We start from the raw sequence: 13,437 nt of genomic DNA on the forward strand, positions 1-13,437 counted from the left end.
TCCAGAGGAACTTTTGTAAATTCATACAACTCCGAAGTTATATCGCAAAGCATTGTTCTTCCACGCCGATGAAGTTTAATTCTGACAATTGTCTTATACGGTATATTACTTTCGCCGGTCCTGTTGTTTTTGCTGGGGTGGGGGAGATTTTAACAACGCCACCGGCTAATCGGCCCCACCCCTCCCCTGCAAAGCGAGTCTGCGCGGCCGGTGGGGACAGCCTGGAGGAGGAACAGTCAGGCGCGTCAGACCGAAACTTCGGTAGCTCTTTTCCCTGCCTGCCATGCTCCGAGCCGCGGGTCCTCTCTTCGTGATTGCAGACGCACCGAGAGCGGGAGCCCTCCAGCCGCCCAGACCCTAAAGCGGTCGCCAGCTACGATAGCGAACAAGTGCAGCCTCCTCCTTCGGGCGGACTGGGTTGAAGCCGCCGTGCGCTGCTGCTCTTCCAGCTTCCGCGCTTGCAGCGGCAACGGGGTTGGTGGAAAAGGCGGAGGCGGAGGAGGAGAAGGGAGGGGAGGCGGGGAGAAGAGAATGGCAGCAGCCGAGGAACCCGGAGCGGCACCAGCAACAGGGAGCAGCAAGGCCGATGAAGGGGAGCCGGCGGCGTCTTTCCAGAGCCGCCTGTGGAGGAGCCTGCAGCTGGGGGGCAAGGGCAAGGGCAGGGGCAAAGCGGAAGGCGAACGCCGCAGTGCGGACACTTCGCCGTCGCTTCCTCGGAGTCGCGCCATGGAGCAGCCGGCCAAGGCGGAGTTGTTAGCGGGGGGCGGCGGAGCCAGATGGGGCGGCTTGAGGCGTCGCAAACACGTGCTGGACCGCGTCTTCTCGTCCTCTCAGCCCAACTTGTGCTGCTCCTCCGCAGAGCCCCTGGAGGCCGTGAGCGCCGAGGCCGGCTCTGCTCTGCGCCGCCTCCGCGAGCATCTCCTTCACCATCCTCAGGGCAAAGCGGGGCAGCCGCAGCAGCACGGCCGGGAGCCCGACGACCCGCCCGCTTCTCCTTCCTCGGCGGCTGCCCCCGAAAAGGACCGGGTAGTAGACGGGGATGGAGCCCTCAGAGCCGAAGCGCGGGAGGAGCCTCCGCAGCAGCCCCGACTCGGGGCTCACCTGTCCCATCAGAAAAGCTCTTCTCTGCCCGGCAACACCGCCTGCCTGGAGCAGTTGCTTCAAGACTCGCCCGCCAAAGGTAAAACCAAAGGGCCGGAGGGCAGCGGCAGCCCGGCGGGGAGCCCTCGTTCTTCGAAGCTATTACAGGCAGGTGCTTTACAGTATATCTTTGCGGGGGGACGAAGGAGATGTTTGGTTTTGTGTGGACCAGGCTGGCTGGGGAATTCTGGGAGTGAAAATGCCCACATCTTATTAAAGTTGCAGACTTAAAGAATAGTTGTTTTCCCAGTAGTTTGTTTGTTTTGGGTGGGAAGAAGGGGAATGGGATCCTAAGAAAAAAGAAGTAGTACAGCTGGTCCTCGACTTACTATTGAGCCCAACGTTTCTGTTTTTAAGTGAAACACTTGGTAAGTGAATTTTGCCCCATTTTACAACTTTTGTTGCCATGGTTGTTAAGTGAAACATTGCAGTTCTTAAGTTAGTGATGTGATGGTTACTTGAATCTGGCTTCTCCATTGACTTTGCCTGTCAGAAGCTTACAAAAGGTAGATCCCGTGACCGCAGGACATTGCAAATGTCACAAATATGAGTTAGTTTCCATGCATCCAAATTTTGATCATGTGACCATGGGGATGCTGCAGCGGTTATAAGTGTGAAAATTGTCGTAAGTCAATATTTTCAGTGCCGTTGTAACTTTGAATGTTGCAAGTCTAGGATTACCTGTACTGAGAAAACAAGAGTTCCTAATGGAAAATACAGCTTGTTGACTGTCCATCAAAGATGTTGTGATTAAGCTGAACTATACCGTAGGACTGTTTCCAAATAAGTTGCTAGTCTGTCTTGTTAGCTTTCCTTCTCTTTCTGCCCTCCTCTGAATTATGTACTTTAAGAGAATGTATGAGCAGCAGTCATTTAATTTTTATAGTGCAGGACTGTCAACTGGATTTCATTAAGGGCTTCATCAGGGTTATGTTTGACCTGGGGGAGGTGAGGGGGCGTGGCCAGCTTGACATCACTCCTGTCGGGGGCACCTGTGGTGGCCACGTGCTGAGGCAGGACTTGCCTGAAACCCTCCCCCACTTTCATTATCTCTTTCCTTTCTTTTCTTCTTTTTCCTTCCCTCTTCATTCTCCTTTCTTTTTCCTTCCCTTCTTGCCTTCTTTTTCCTTCCTTGCTCTTTTCCAATCTTTCATTCTTTTTCTTTTGTATTTCCTCTTTCCCTTTTTCCTTTTCTGTCCCTTCTTGCATGCTCAAATGCAAAAGGGGAAACATGTCTTCTTTTGTTTTATTCTTAGCTGCCCCGGGCCCTGTTTTTGCTTGCAGAATGCTGCAGGATGCCATTGTAGCCGAAAATGGGGCCCCTGGGGCTACACATGATCCTCCTGAGCTCCATTTGCTGTTTCCAGGGTGGTTCCGCGGGCAAGATGTAAGCATCCCGCAGACCAGATCCGGTGCTGGCCTAAGTTTGACACCCTTGTTCTAGTGCAAAAGAAAGGATTTGTTTGTTTGTTTCACACCTGCTTATTTTCACTCCTGGATATCCCACGCAAATCTAGGTTTTCTACTGGATATAGAGAAAACGACCGGGTAGTAGGCGGGGATGGAGCCCTCAGAGCCAGAGCGCGGGAGGAGCCTTTAAAAAGGTTCAAAAATTCAACCTTGACAAAGATATAATTTGAGTGCCTAACAGTATGTAATTCAGTTGTGTATGTAACATTTAAGGGAAGGGATTAGATAAATACATTTTTAGAATTTGTGAAGTATTTGTAAAAGGTCCCTTATTTAGTTAGAGTATGTGGTAGTATATCCAAAGTAGTATATATGATCCATCCAAAGAACCAGTGGTAGTTTAATCAGGTGACTTAGCTTGCTAATCTTTCCTGTGAGTGAGATGAAACATTGCGCACCTGGAATTCTTGGCTAGCTGTGAATGAACACACTCGTCAATTGATTTCTTTTCCCCTAGCAGCATAGTGTCTAAGGCTGCCATTGGAAAGCATAATTTTCTGTTGCTTTGTAATCTAGGTACAGGGAGTCCTCAATTTACAACAGTCTGCTTAGTGACCATTCAAAGTTACCAGAGCACTGAAAAAAGTGACTTATGACCATTTTCCACACGTATGACTGTTGCAGTATCCCCATTGTGATTTACATTTAGATGCTTGGTAACTAATTCACCTTATATGTCAGTTGCAGTGTCCCAGGGACATGTGATTACCTTTTGCCAACTTCTGACAAGCAAAGTCAGTGGGGAAGTGAGATTCACTTAACCATGTTACTAATTTAATAGTTGCAATGATTCACTTGACAACTATGGCAAGAATGGTCATAAAATGTGGCAAACTTAACACATTTCTCACTTAGCAACATAAATTTTGGGCTCAATTGTGGCCATAGGTTGTGGATTATCTGTATAGACATTTTGTCTTGTCCTTTGCAATCGAACTACAGCTGAATATTTAGGTTTCTTGATTGGATATTGATTTTTAATTGATTTAAAAGCAGCAAGATGGAAATCTATGTTGCAGGTCATGAGACGCCATTGAAGGACCTTGCAAGGTGTGTTTGCTGGTGAAAGGGCCCAGCTGGAAATGATTGGGCAACCTGGACCAGTCTAACTCAGAATTCCTAAACTATGATTATGGCTACATTCATAAAAACAAGCTCTGAATAAAGAAAATAAGTTTATGTAATACCTGAGCCAAATCAAATCCATACCTCCGTGAAATGTGCAGACATAGCCTCAGTATTGTTCAGTGCTACAAAGTATTTTTATGTAAGTGCTAACAAATTGCCCAAGTAAAATTTAAATCAGTAGATGCCCTTGGATACTCTGTATTTAAGATGAAATATTTTCTCTTTTAAATATATTTCATCCTTACAACCTTAAATCCACATATTTGTTGCTGATAACGTAGCAGTGCCCAGGATTGCTAGAAGACTTCAGATGGCAGCTGAAAGGTTGCTTTCTGACAGCATTATTAGTCATGCCCTATTTCTTAGCACATTGACTTGGAACTAAGCCCAGTTGATTGCTGGAACACCTGCTTGTAGATATAAATAAGGTTATAGTTTGTGGCATTGTTTTGTTAATGATGTTACCCATTGAGAATTAAATTTTATTTGTGGATCTAGCCATGTATATTTTATGGCTGAGTTTTCCTTCTGTCGCATTATAACCATGTTTCTCTGTGTTACTTGATTGAACTTAATTGCTATAATTAAAAAGAAAGCAAATATCAAATATTTTAATATTTAAAAAAAGCTGGGCCTACCGGTATGAGATGGACAGCATAGAAGAGTCAAATGAAACAATGCCGTAAGACAGAGCCTTGATGTTATTGTATGATAAAGATATTCTTTTTTAAATAAAAAAGTTGCATTGTCTGTTTTTTGGAATTCCCTGTTCTTGCAAACATAATTTATTCCCCCTTTTGTTCATTCCTAATGCCTGTGTGGTTACAAAAATCAATAATAGCAACTGCATTTGTGCTCTTTATTTTTGTGGAGATAACTTGATAGCGGAATGCATAAACACCTTGCAAGTCTTTGTTGGAAGCTTTGTATGCATTGTCAAAACAATGGGAGTTGGATTTCAAGGATTAGTTCTCTAAAGTAAAAAAAAGGTTGAGAGAATTGCAAGTTGGTACATATATATCCATGTAATTTACTCAGTTTTAGTAGGTGTACAAAGATAATATTAATGACATGGCTTTATAAATGACATGGCTTTATAAATGAATTGACTCTGAATGCTAATTATAAGGGGAACTCTTATAAAGGAACTCTTAAATTGTTCTGTTTTTGGTAATACATAGTAATAGAACTGACTAGGTACAATACATAACATGGGATAAAACCCAATAATATATCTAGGCACGGAATGTGGGAGCAACATACATGAAATAATATGCATCAAGAATAAAAATTGAATTTATAGAGTAAAATAATTACTTTTACCATTTGTGAAAGTACATCACTATACAACTTCTATAAAAATGACACAAATTAAATAAAAGGTCAAATAAAAATGGACACAAATTACATAATTTGAATTTTTGAGTGAAAATGAAGTTTGAACAGAAATTATATCTATTATACCCTGTTGAATTTATCTTTGTTGTTACTTTTTAGTCTCTCTTGAAATGAAATTTCCTGGAACTTGTTTCTCTACTTTTTGCTTTGGAAATATTTAGTTTAAGTGAAAATATAATTAAGAACTTTAGCTGATATAGAGTAATCTCCAAATCTGTTAATTTGCCACTCAAATAAATATAATCTAACAATTGTTAACTGGGGGATAGTTACAATCTAGTTCTATGGGTACAAGCAAGTTCTCTGAGTGAAACTGGAAGCATAAATTATTCAGAATGATATTCCGTAAATCTAGTTAAGTTAACATGCTTCATGGAAAGATAATATTTATTGCAGGATTTTGCTTTTAAGCCTGTAAAATGAAATGTTTTTGGCAGTATACTTATTGCTGACAAGATTTGGTTTCTTAGCTTTAATCTCAGTTTTCCATAAACCAGCACATGATAATGTATTTCCAGACCCAGAAGAGAAGTAGAGCGTCCAAGAAGAGGTCTATAGGGTCAAGCTGAGAAAGAAATAAGAAAAAGTTATCAAAAGCAGCAAGCTCTGGTCATCCTGAAATTGGCAATGAAATCTTTGCTCAAGACTCATAATTGAAATTCATTCTGTTCTTCAACAATTTATAGCCTAAGTGTTCTTCTAAGCAGCAGATAAAGAACCCTCTAATTGGGAGAGGCATTTTCAAAATGACCCATTCTGAAAATTTTAGCATTCAAATGTGCTTGCAATGGATTGGTTGGCTGTACAATGGGACCTTTAGCTATTTAAGGTTTAAATAATTAAATGATATAACTTATATAAGTATACTCTACCCACAAGACAACATCACTGTCCTCCACATATTTAGAGACTAGTAACTTTCTTAACTTCAATAAAATTAAATTAAATTTGGAAGATGGGACAGCTCTTTCCTCATATTTTTGTTTAGTATTTTTGGTTTTTATCATTCAATTGGTAATTGGAACAACAATACAAAACCCCCTCATATTTGAACTTGAATTTTTTTATAAAAAAACCCTGAAAGATAAGGTGAAAATAGCATGAAAAAATGTTGTAAAGTCCCAATGTTCTGTTATGGATAATATTACTCTGTGGTACTATATTTGAGATAAAACATCTATTTTTGGTATGCTATTCTATACTAAAAGTGCTATTCTAAAATTGCATTGCACATAGAAAATGAACATTGCAAGGAAGTTGTTCTAGGTTCCTTTATTACACTGATTTACTCTTAGAGGGATTTTTTTCCCCCCATGCAGATGCTTATAGAAGCATTAGTGCTCATTTGTATTTGGCTTTCTCATTTTGTCACATGTATAAATATAATTAGAAGCTAAAATATAAGGAATATGGGAATTACGAATTCAAAAGAGTTAAGTGAAGATCTCAATGCAATCTTGGAATAAAAAGCTAAATTTACAGTAGAGCTTGCATGCAAAGACTGATGGAAGAGTCATCTGGCGTTCAGATCCGGTGAAGTTGGTAGAGAGCCTGCTAAGTGGTTGTATTTTTAGGAAAAAGAATGGTACTGTCCTGCTGATTATGTTTTTTATGATTTTAGTAGTTTTATTTTTAATCATTTTTGTGGTTATGTTTGGTTAATTTTGTATTACTTTTTGAATTTTTAACTTTGTAAGCTGCCCAGGGAGATAGGCAGCTATATAAATTTAATAAATATTTTTTCCAGATAAAACCTTGACTTTATGATTGGCTTTCTTTTTCTGTATCAATTTTAATCAGCACGAACAAGACAAATCTATGAAACAACTTTAACATAACAATTTTTACCTCTATTTTCAGGGTTCCTTTTCAGTTTGCTAAACTGTTGCATGCAAAATGTTACAGTTATAACTAGACTTACTCACAAACACTACAGTGCAGATGTGCCATTCATTTCATATAAGCAGATAGACTTGAAACTGAATACTGCCACTTTATATTCTGCACATAATCAATATACAAAAAAGTACTTATTTTCTTTCTGGAATATATTCATGTTAGATACTGTAGGTCGATCAGCAATGAATAGAAAGGACATATTTTTGAGAAATGAAACAGTGATAGAGCACTATACTAGAATTATAGTCTTACTGTACCCAGTGTCTATACAAAAACATTTTGACACAGAGTGGGTTTGTCTATTTGTTGCTGTAAATTTGGTTTTCATTAAGATTATGATCTTGAGGTGGGAAACAAAATCCTGTAAAAGCAATAAAATTGTGAAAAATTTCAACACTTATACAAACACAAAATCAGAATACCAAGATAGCAATAACAAGATATAGATTCAATCTTAGGGGTTGAAAGTGTATAAACATATGTATTAAAAGTTACTTGGAAGTAAGATCCATTAATACTAGTGAGACTTTATAATAAACAGGATAGGATTATTAAATCCAAGGACTTGGGGAGTATAGACAGCAGAGTTATTCATTGGATAGATGCAAAAACAGCTTTCTGCGAAGGGTGAAGCTTTGAACCAGATTTCTCATAAAAGACAATATGGTGATGTATTTTTACATGGTACAATCTGTAATGTATGTGCTAACATTGCAAGCAGACTGGTGGTGATGGGAGGCAATTTCTCAAAACTTAAATGAGTTACAGTAAGTTTTTTTTTTTTTGGTTAAGAGTTCTTGGCTTTTAAAAATCACATTAATTTCTAATGGAGTTGAATGGAATTTGTTTAACATAAATTCAATTGACAGAGCTGAGCTGCAATGTTTAGCAATCTTTAAAAAATATTTTAGGGAAAAGAAAAAAGGAAAGGTTTTGTATAGACACTCCTAGAAATGCATAATAGTTTTCCTATTTTAAGAAGTATGTCCAGTTAATTGAATTTTGTGATGTAATTCACAGTTCAACAGTTGTCCATAAAAATATGTAAGATATCACTAAGACAGCAGGACAACTTAATTAAGATAGATTTCAACATAGCACTGACAGAGTAATTATTCCATGCATGTTCAGATAAAAATGCATATAGATTTTGCAGCTTCCCCTTCATGCTTTTTAAAAGACTATTCTGAATTTTTGAATCAAAGATTATATAATAAAGTTATAGCTGTTGAATCAGTCCAGATACAAAGCTAAAATAGCTAAATAAATTTAAAATAAAATGAAATAAAATAAAATAAAGTAAAATGTGCTAACACGTGAAGTGAATAGAAAGCATATATTTGTTCAGAGCACTTGTCAAAAAACTGGATTTTAAGAAACAAGATTTGTTCCCTAATTAATTTTACACATTTTTTTTTTTAAAAAAGCATGTAAGATCAAGGACAGATGCCTAAATTCAGAATAATTGTGATTATATAAGATCAGAATGACAAGTAATAGAAATATTATTACATGTCAAATATTTGCAGAGAGAACAGTGGCTCATATGGGAATGATGTGTCATAACATTACTAAAAATATTTGAAGTCTACTCTTAATATAAGAACAAGTATGTTATAAGTGCAGTTGTACAACTGTTACTGAAGTGTTCATCTGAGCGTACATTTCGTTTGAATAGCTGAGTGGATCAGTGATAGGTTGCTGATAAAAATCAGGAGTGGGAGGTTAGGTTTACCTGAAAGAGATTTCTTGGTGACATTTAGGCTGCATCATCTGTGTAGATGACAATCTTTAATGGTCATCAAGGTCAAGCAGTCCAGAATTGCATTTAAAAATGTGCACATGTTTTCTGGTTATTTGGTTAGAAAGTCATAGTTGTTTATTTTTCATGTACGTCTTAGTCTAAGGAGCTTCTCATTGTAAATATATTTGAATCCTGATGTCTTTAATAATATCATGCTGACTTCTAACAGCAGTGTAATTAGGATAACAGTCTAGCCAGATGCTGTTGAGCAGATTTTTCAATTTTTTTTTCATCTTATGTCTGGCAGGCTGCAATTTAAAGCTTAAGTTCTTGGCTCACGTCTAGCAATTTGCACTAAAACACCCTCTTGAACTTACTTGGTTCAGTAGAAAAAGCATCTGGTATGATTTTTAATTAAAATATTATATTTGCTGATGTCGGATTTACGATGATATGCATCTCAAAGGTGATCAGGCATAGCCAGTTATCTATATTTTGGCTACTAAGGATAGCAAGCTGTGCTAAATTATGAACTGATGATGGGGTGTGTGGGGTGGAAATGAAAAGCCTTTAAAAAGGACAATAAATAAAGATCTGCAGAGTGTGAATGGAGATGGAAGTATTACTTAGTGAAGCCTTTTAGTCATGGGGAAAAAATAAAGGCATTGATAGATGATTGATTATGAGCATCAAGTCATTGACAACTTTTGCAGCCACACAGATTTTTTCCATGACTATTGCTAAACTGGGACAATAAACTTTTCCAAAGCTGCCCTCATTGCTGTTATAACTGTTATCACCTTGTTGCTGGAGTTTCTTTTTTTCCTTCCACCTTTCCCATCTAAGTCTTTAAATCGTGTATTCCAGTAGGATAATTGGAATCTGTTGATTTGTACTCCAAGTGAGAACTCTGGATTGATTTATTCAATGCTTGTTTTCTTGACTGTTCATTGCATTCTCAGGAGTCTTCTCCAACACCAAAGTTCAAAAATGTCTATAGGTTTCCTATTGAATCTTCCAAGTCCAACTTTTGCTTCCATAGAGTGTCACAGGGAATACCATGGCTTGCAGGATTCCGATCTTTTAGATATATTTTTGCAATTGAATAAGTCAAGGAACTAAAAGATCACAGCATAGTTACTCATAATATTCATAGCTTTTATTGTATATTCATTAATGCTCAGAGTGAAAAATAAGAACTTTCAATTTTACTCTATATTGTTCCAGTTTTAGTATATGTGCTGCAGAAGCGAGCACAAGAGTTTCAATTTTACTATAGATGAGCAAATAGTATTAAATGAAGCCTAATGGAATGATTCCCATGTTAGGACTACAACAATTGAAAGAAGCAACAGAAATCTTTTATTGCAGTTTTTGTTTTCATTTATGTACAATATAGTACCTTTGTTGTTTAAATTACTTCTCATTTGTTATATACATCATCAACTTCAGCCACAAACTGGAGAGTCAGTTTGGTCTAGTGGTTATGGCCTTAGCCATGAAAGCTAGTTGGGAGACTTTGGGCCAGTTATTCTCTCTTAGCCCAACTCCTCACAAAGATGCTGTTGTGGGGAAAATAGGAAGAGGAAGGTATGTTGGATATTTTCCAGTACCTTGAGTTATTTGTAAAAGTAAAAAGGTGGGTAGTTTACTAACTAACCAACTAAATTAGTATTGATCTTTCTTTTAATCTCCTTCTACATATATACATTAATACATACAGTGATGTATGAGATTTTAATTCATGCACTCTATATGACCAAACCTTGATGTACTACTTTCATATTGGTCCTTTCACTTTTGTTCATTTAGTTCACATTCATTCATGTACCATTCATTACCTATTATGTATTGTTTTATCACACACAATTTCTAATTATCTCATCCCCATTTTTTAGATAACTCATATCCTCTGTATTCAGTTAATAATGCTTTTTCTGACATAGCCAAATCCTTATAAAAAGCAGGCAAAAGCATGCTTGTCTTCACAACCAAATGCAAGTTAAATTGATATGGAATTCATTTTAGTCAAAATATTAAATTATTGTTAATTTGTTAAGTAAATTAAATGCCTATTTAATCAAAAATTAAAAATACATGCTATTTCTAAAAAAAGTGATGATAAAAGATAACTTTCCTTTGCATTAAATATTAAGTGCATTAAGGAGCCTGGTGTTGGATTTGATTCATTTCAGAAATATTTGAAAGTTGCTGAATGTAAGAAACACATGCATTAAGATAATTAGTCATATACTTTATAGATGTTCAGATGCCCAGAAACAGAATAGCATTCATATCTTTGGGCATGGAAACATCTTAATTTTATTATGAGAAACAAGGGGAAATTTTTGTACAAAAAGTTTGTACATTTAGTTCCCACAAAGAAAAGTCTGAGAACATTGCAAAGAGTTTTTTTTTAATCTGAAATAAGATAAAACATGACTGTCACTGCAGATAGAGAATGCTAATTACACAAAAAGATAAAATACAGAAACCAGTGGCTGGGTACAAAAAGCCAGTTTGTCTAAAGTCAGCCACTGGTGGGATTCTACCAGTTCGCACCTATTCGCTAGAACCGGTTGTTAACATTCTAAGCAGTTTGGAGAACCGGTTGTTAGAAGAAATTACTGGCCTAATCCTGTAAGGAAGGCAGGAAGGAAACATTCTGGTGTTGCTTACAGAAACTGCCTCTCCATTAGCCCTTATTACATTCTTGGCAGGACTAGACTTCCTATCTCAAGAACTTCTCTGGAGTTATTTTCCCCTCCTTTGCTGGTACTTTGCTTGTGTGGAGTGACCATTTAAAGTTACAATGGCACTGAAAAAAGTGACTTATGACCATTTTTCACACTTATGAATGTTGCAGCATCGCCACAGTCCCGAGAGGCCAGGCAAGGAGATGCGTGTCTTTTTTTTTTTCATATAAATTTTATTGAATTTACAATTAAAAAAATAACATAACAACATTACATAAGAAACAGAGAGAGAAAAAGAAGAAAGAAAGAAGAGAAAGAGAGAGGAAAAAAAACAAAACGCTCGGTCTTGCGATCAAAAAAGAAGAAAAAGAAGTATAAAAGAGAGGAAAAAAAAAAAAAAGAGAGACGGAAGAAAAAGAAAATACGTTAAAATCAGACAGATATTCTTTTTGACAGTCTACAAGATCCAATTCTCCTACCTTACTTTAAATATACACATCTTATCGCTATTTATGGTTATTTATGCTTATTTATGCTCATTGAACAGTTTATCTCTGATATAACCAATTATACCATGTATTCCAATTATTATCAAATGCTGAAGACTCTTTATTTTTAAGAGCTATGGTTAAATTGTCCATTTCTGCGCAGTCACATATTTTCTGAATGACCAATTGATCTGTAGGTAAACGGGATGATTTCCAGCACTGGGCAAATGCTAATCTGGCCGCAGTTAGAATATGAATTATTATATATTTCGTCTTTTTAAGAAAATGTTTATCAGAGATCCCTAGTAGGAAGAACTCTGGTTTGTATTCAATTTGTTCTTTGGTTATCTCCTCCAGCCATTTTCTAATTTTTTGCCAGTATTTCTGGGCTTCTTTACAGGTCCACCACATATGAAAGTAGGTTCCCTCTATGTTTTTACATTTCCAACATTTTGGACTAGAGTTTGGGTTCATTTTCGCTAACCTCGAAGGGGGTAAGTGCCATCTATATAACATTTTATACATATTTTCTTTGTACGCCCAGATTTTGTAATCTTAATGATTCTATTCCAGATCTTTTCCCATTCTGTTAATGTAATGCTTCTTCCAATATTCCTACTCCACATTATCATGTTCCTTTCACTATCTCTTGCTCTAATTCTACCTCCAATAAATATTTATAAAATTTGGAGATATTCTTTTATTTGATCCTAATAAGATTTTATCTAAGTGTTGTAATTTGCTATAGATTCCAAACTCTTTGATATCTTGTTTGTATCTACTATGGATTTGTATATATAACCACTGATCAATTTTAAATCCCTGTTCCTGTAATTCCTGTCGAGTTCTTAATTTTCCTAAAGGATCTAATAAATCTTTATATTTAGTCGTTTTTGTTATATCCAAATTGTTGGGATGAACCATTGCCTCCATTGTTGAAAGCCAAATCGGGATTTTTAAATAATGTTTTTTACATATTTTTTCCCAATTAGTTAATAGTGAATCTCTAATAAGATGTCTATGAAAGTAGTTTTCCCCACATCCCATAGAAATGCGTGCCATCCTCTCTGAAGGTCGTGCCCTTCCAAGGCTAGAGTTCTTTTATTCCGTAAATTGACCCAGTCTTTTAACCATAATAAGTTGGCTGCCCAATAATATAATTCCCAGTTTGGAAGCGCTAGCCCACCTCTACTTTTTGCATCTTGTAAGGCCTTAATACTGATTCTAGCTTTTTTCCCTTGCCAAATAAATTTAAGAGTTACCTTATTTATATCATCAAAAAAATTTTTTGGTAATTTTATTGAGATTGTCTGGAATAAGTAAAGGAGTTTTGGTAAAATGTTCATTTTGATTGTGGCAATCCTGCCCAGTAAAGAAAGCTGCAACTTATTCCAAGATTCTAGATCTTTCTTAATTTGCTGTAACAGTTTATCATAATTATTCTCTTTGAGTGATTTACTATGTGGTGTTAACC

General features: G+C 36.9%; 1 protein-coding gene across 1 annotated transcript in view; it reads left to right on the forward strand.

Moving 5' to 3' along the window:
• Window positions 1-235: 235 nt before the first annotated feature.
• Window positions 236-13,437, forward strand: part of MCTP1 (multiple C2 and transmembrane domain containing 1) — a 140,285-nt gene continuing 127,083 nt past the window's right edge. The window contains exon 1 of the mRNA XM_087927045.1: window positions 236-1,248. Coding sequence (XP_087783171.1) covers window positions 532-1,248 — 717 coding nt within the window. The 5' untranslated portion in view covers window positions 236-531. The remainder of the gene's footprint in view (window positions 1,249-13,437) is intronic.

Source organism: Pseudonaja textilis, chromosome 2, assembly GCF_049901715.1.
Source record: "Pseudonaja textilis isolate UNSWEBS1 chromosome 2, rPseTex1.2, whole genome shotgun sequence".
Taxonomy (NCBI): domain Eukaryota; kingdom Metazoa; phylum Chordata; class Lepidosauria; order Squamata; family Elapidae; genus Pseudonaja; species Pseudonaja textilis.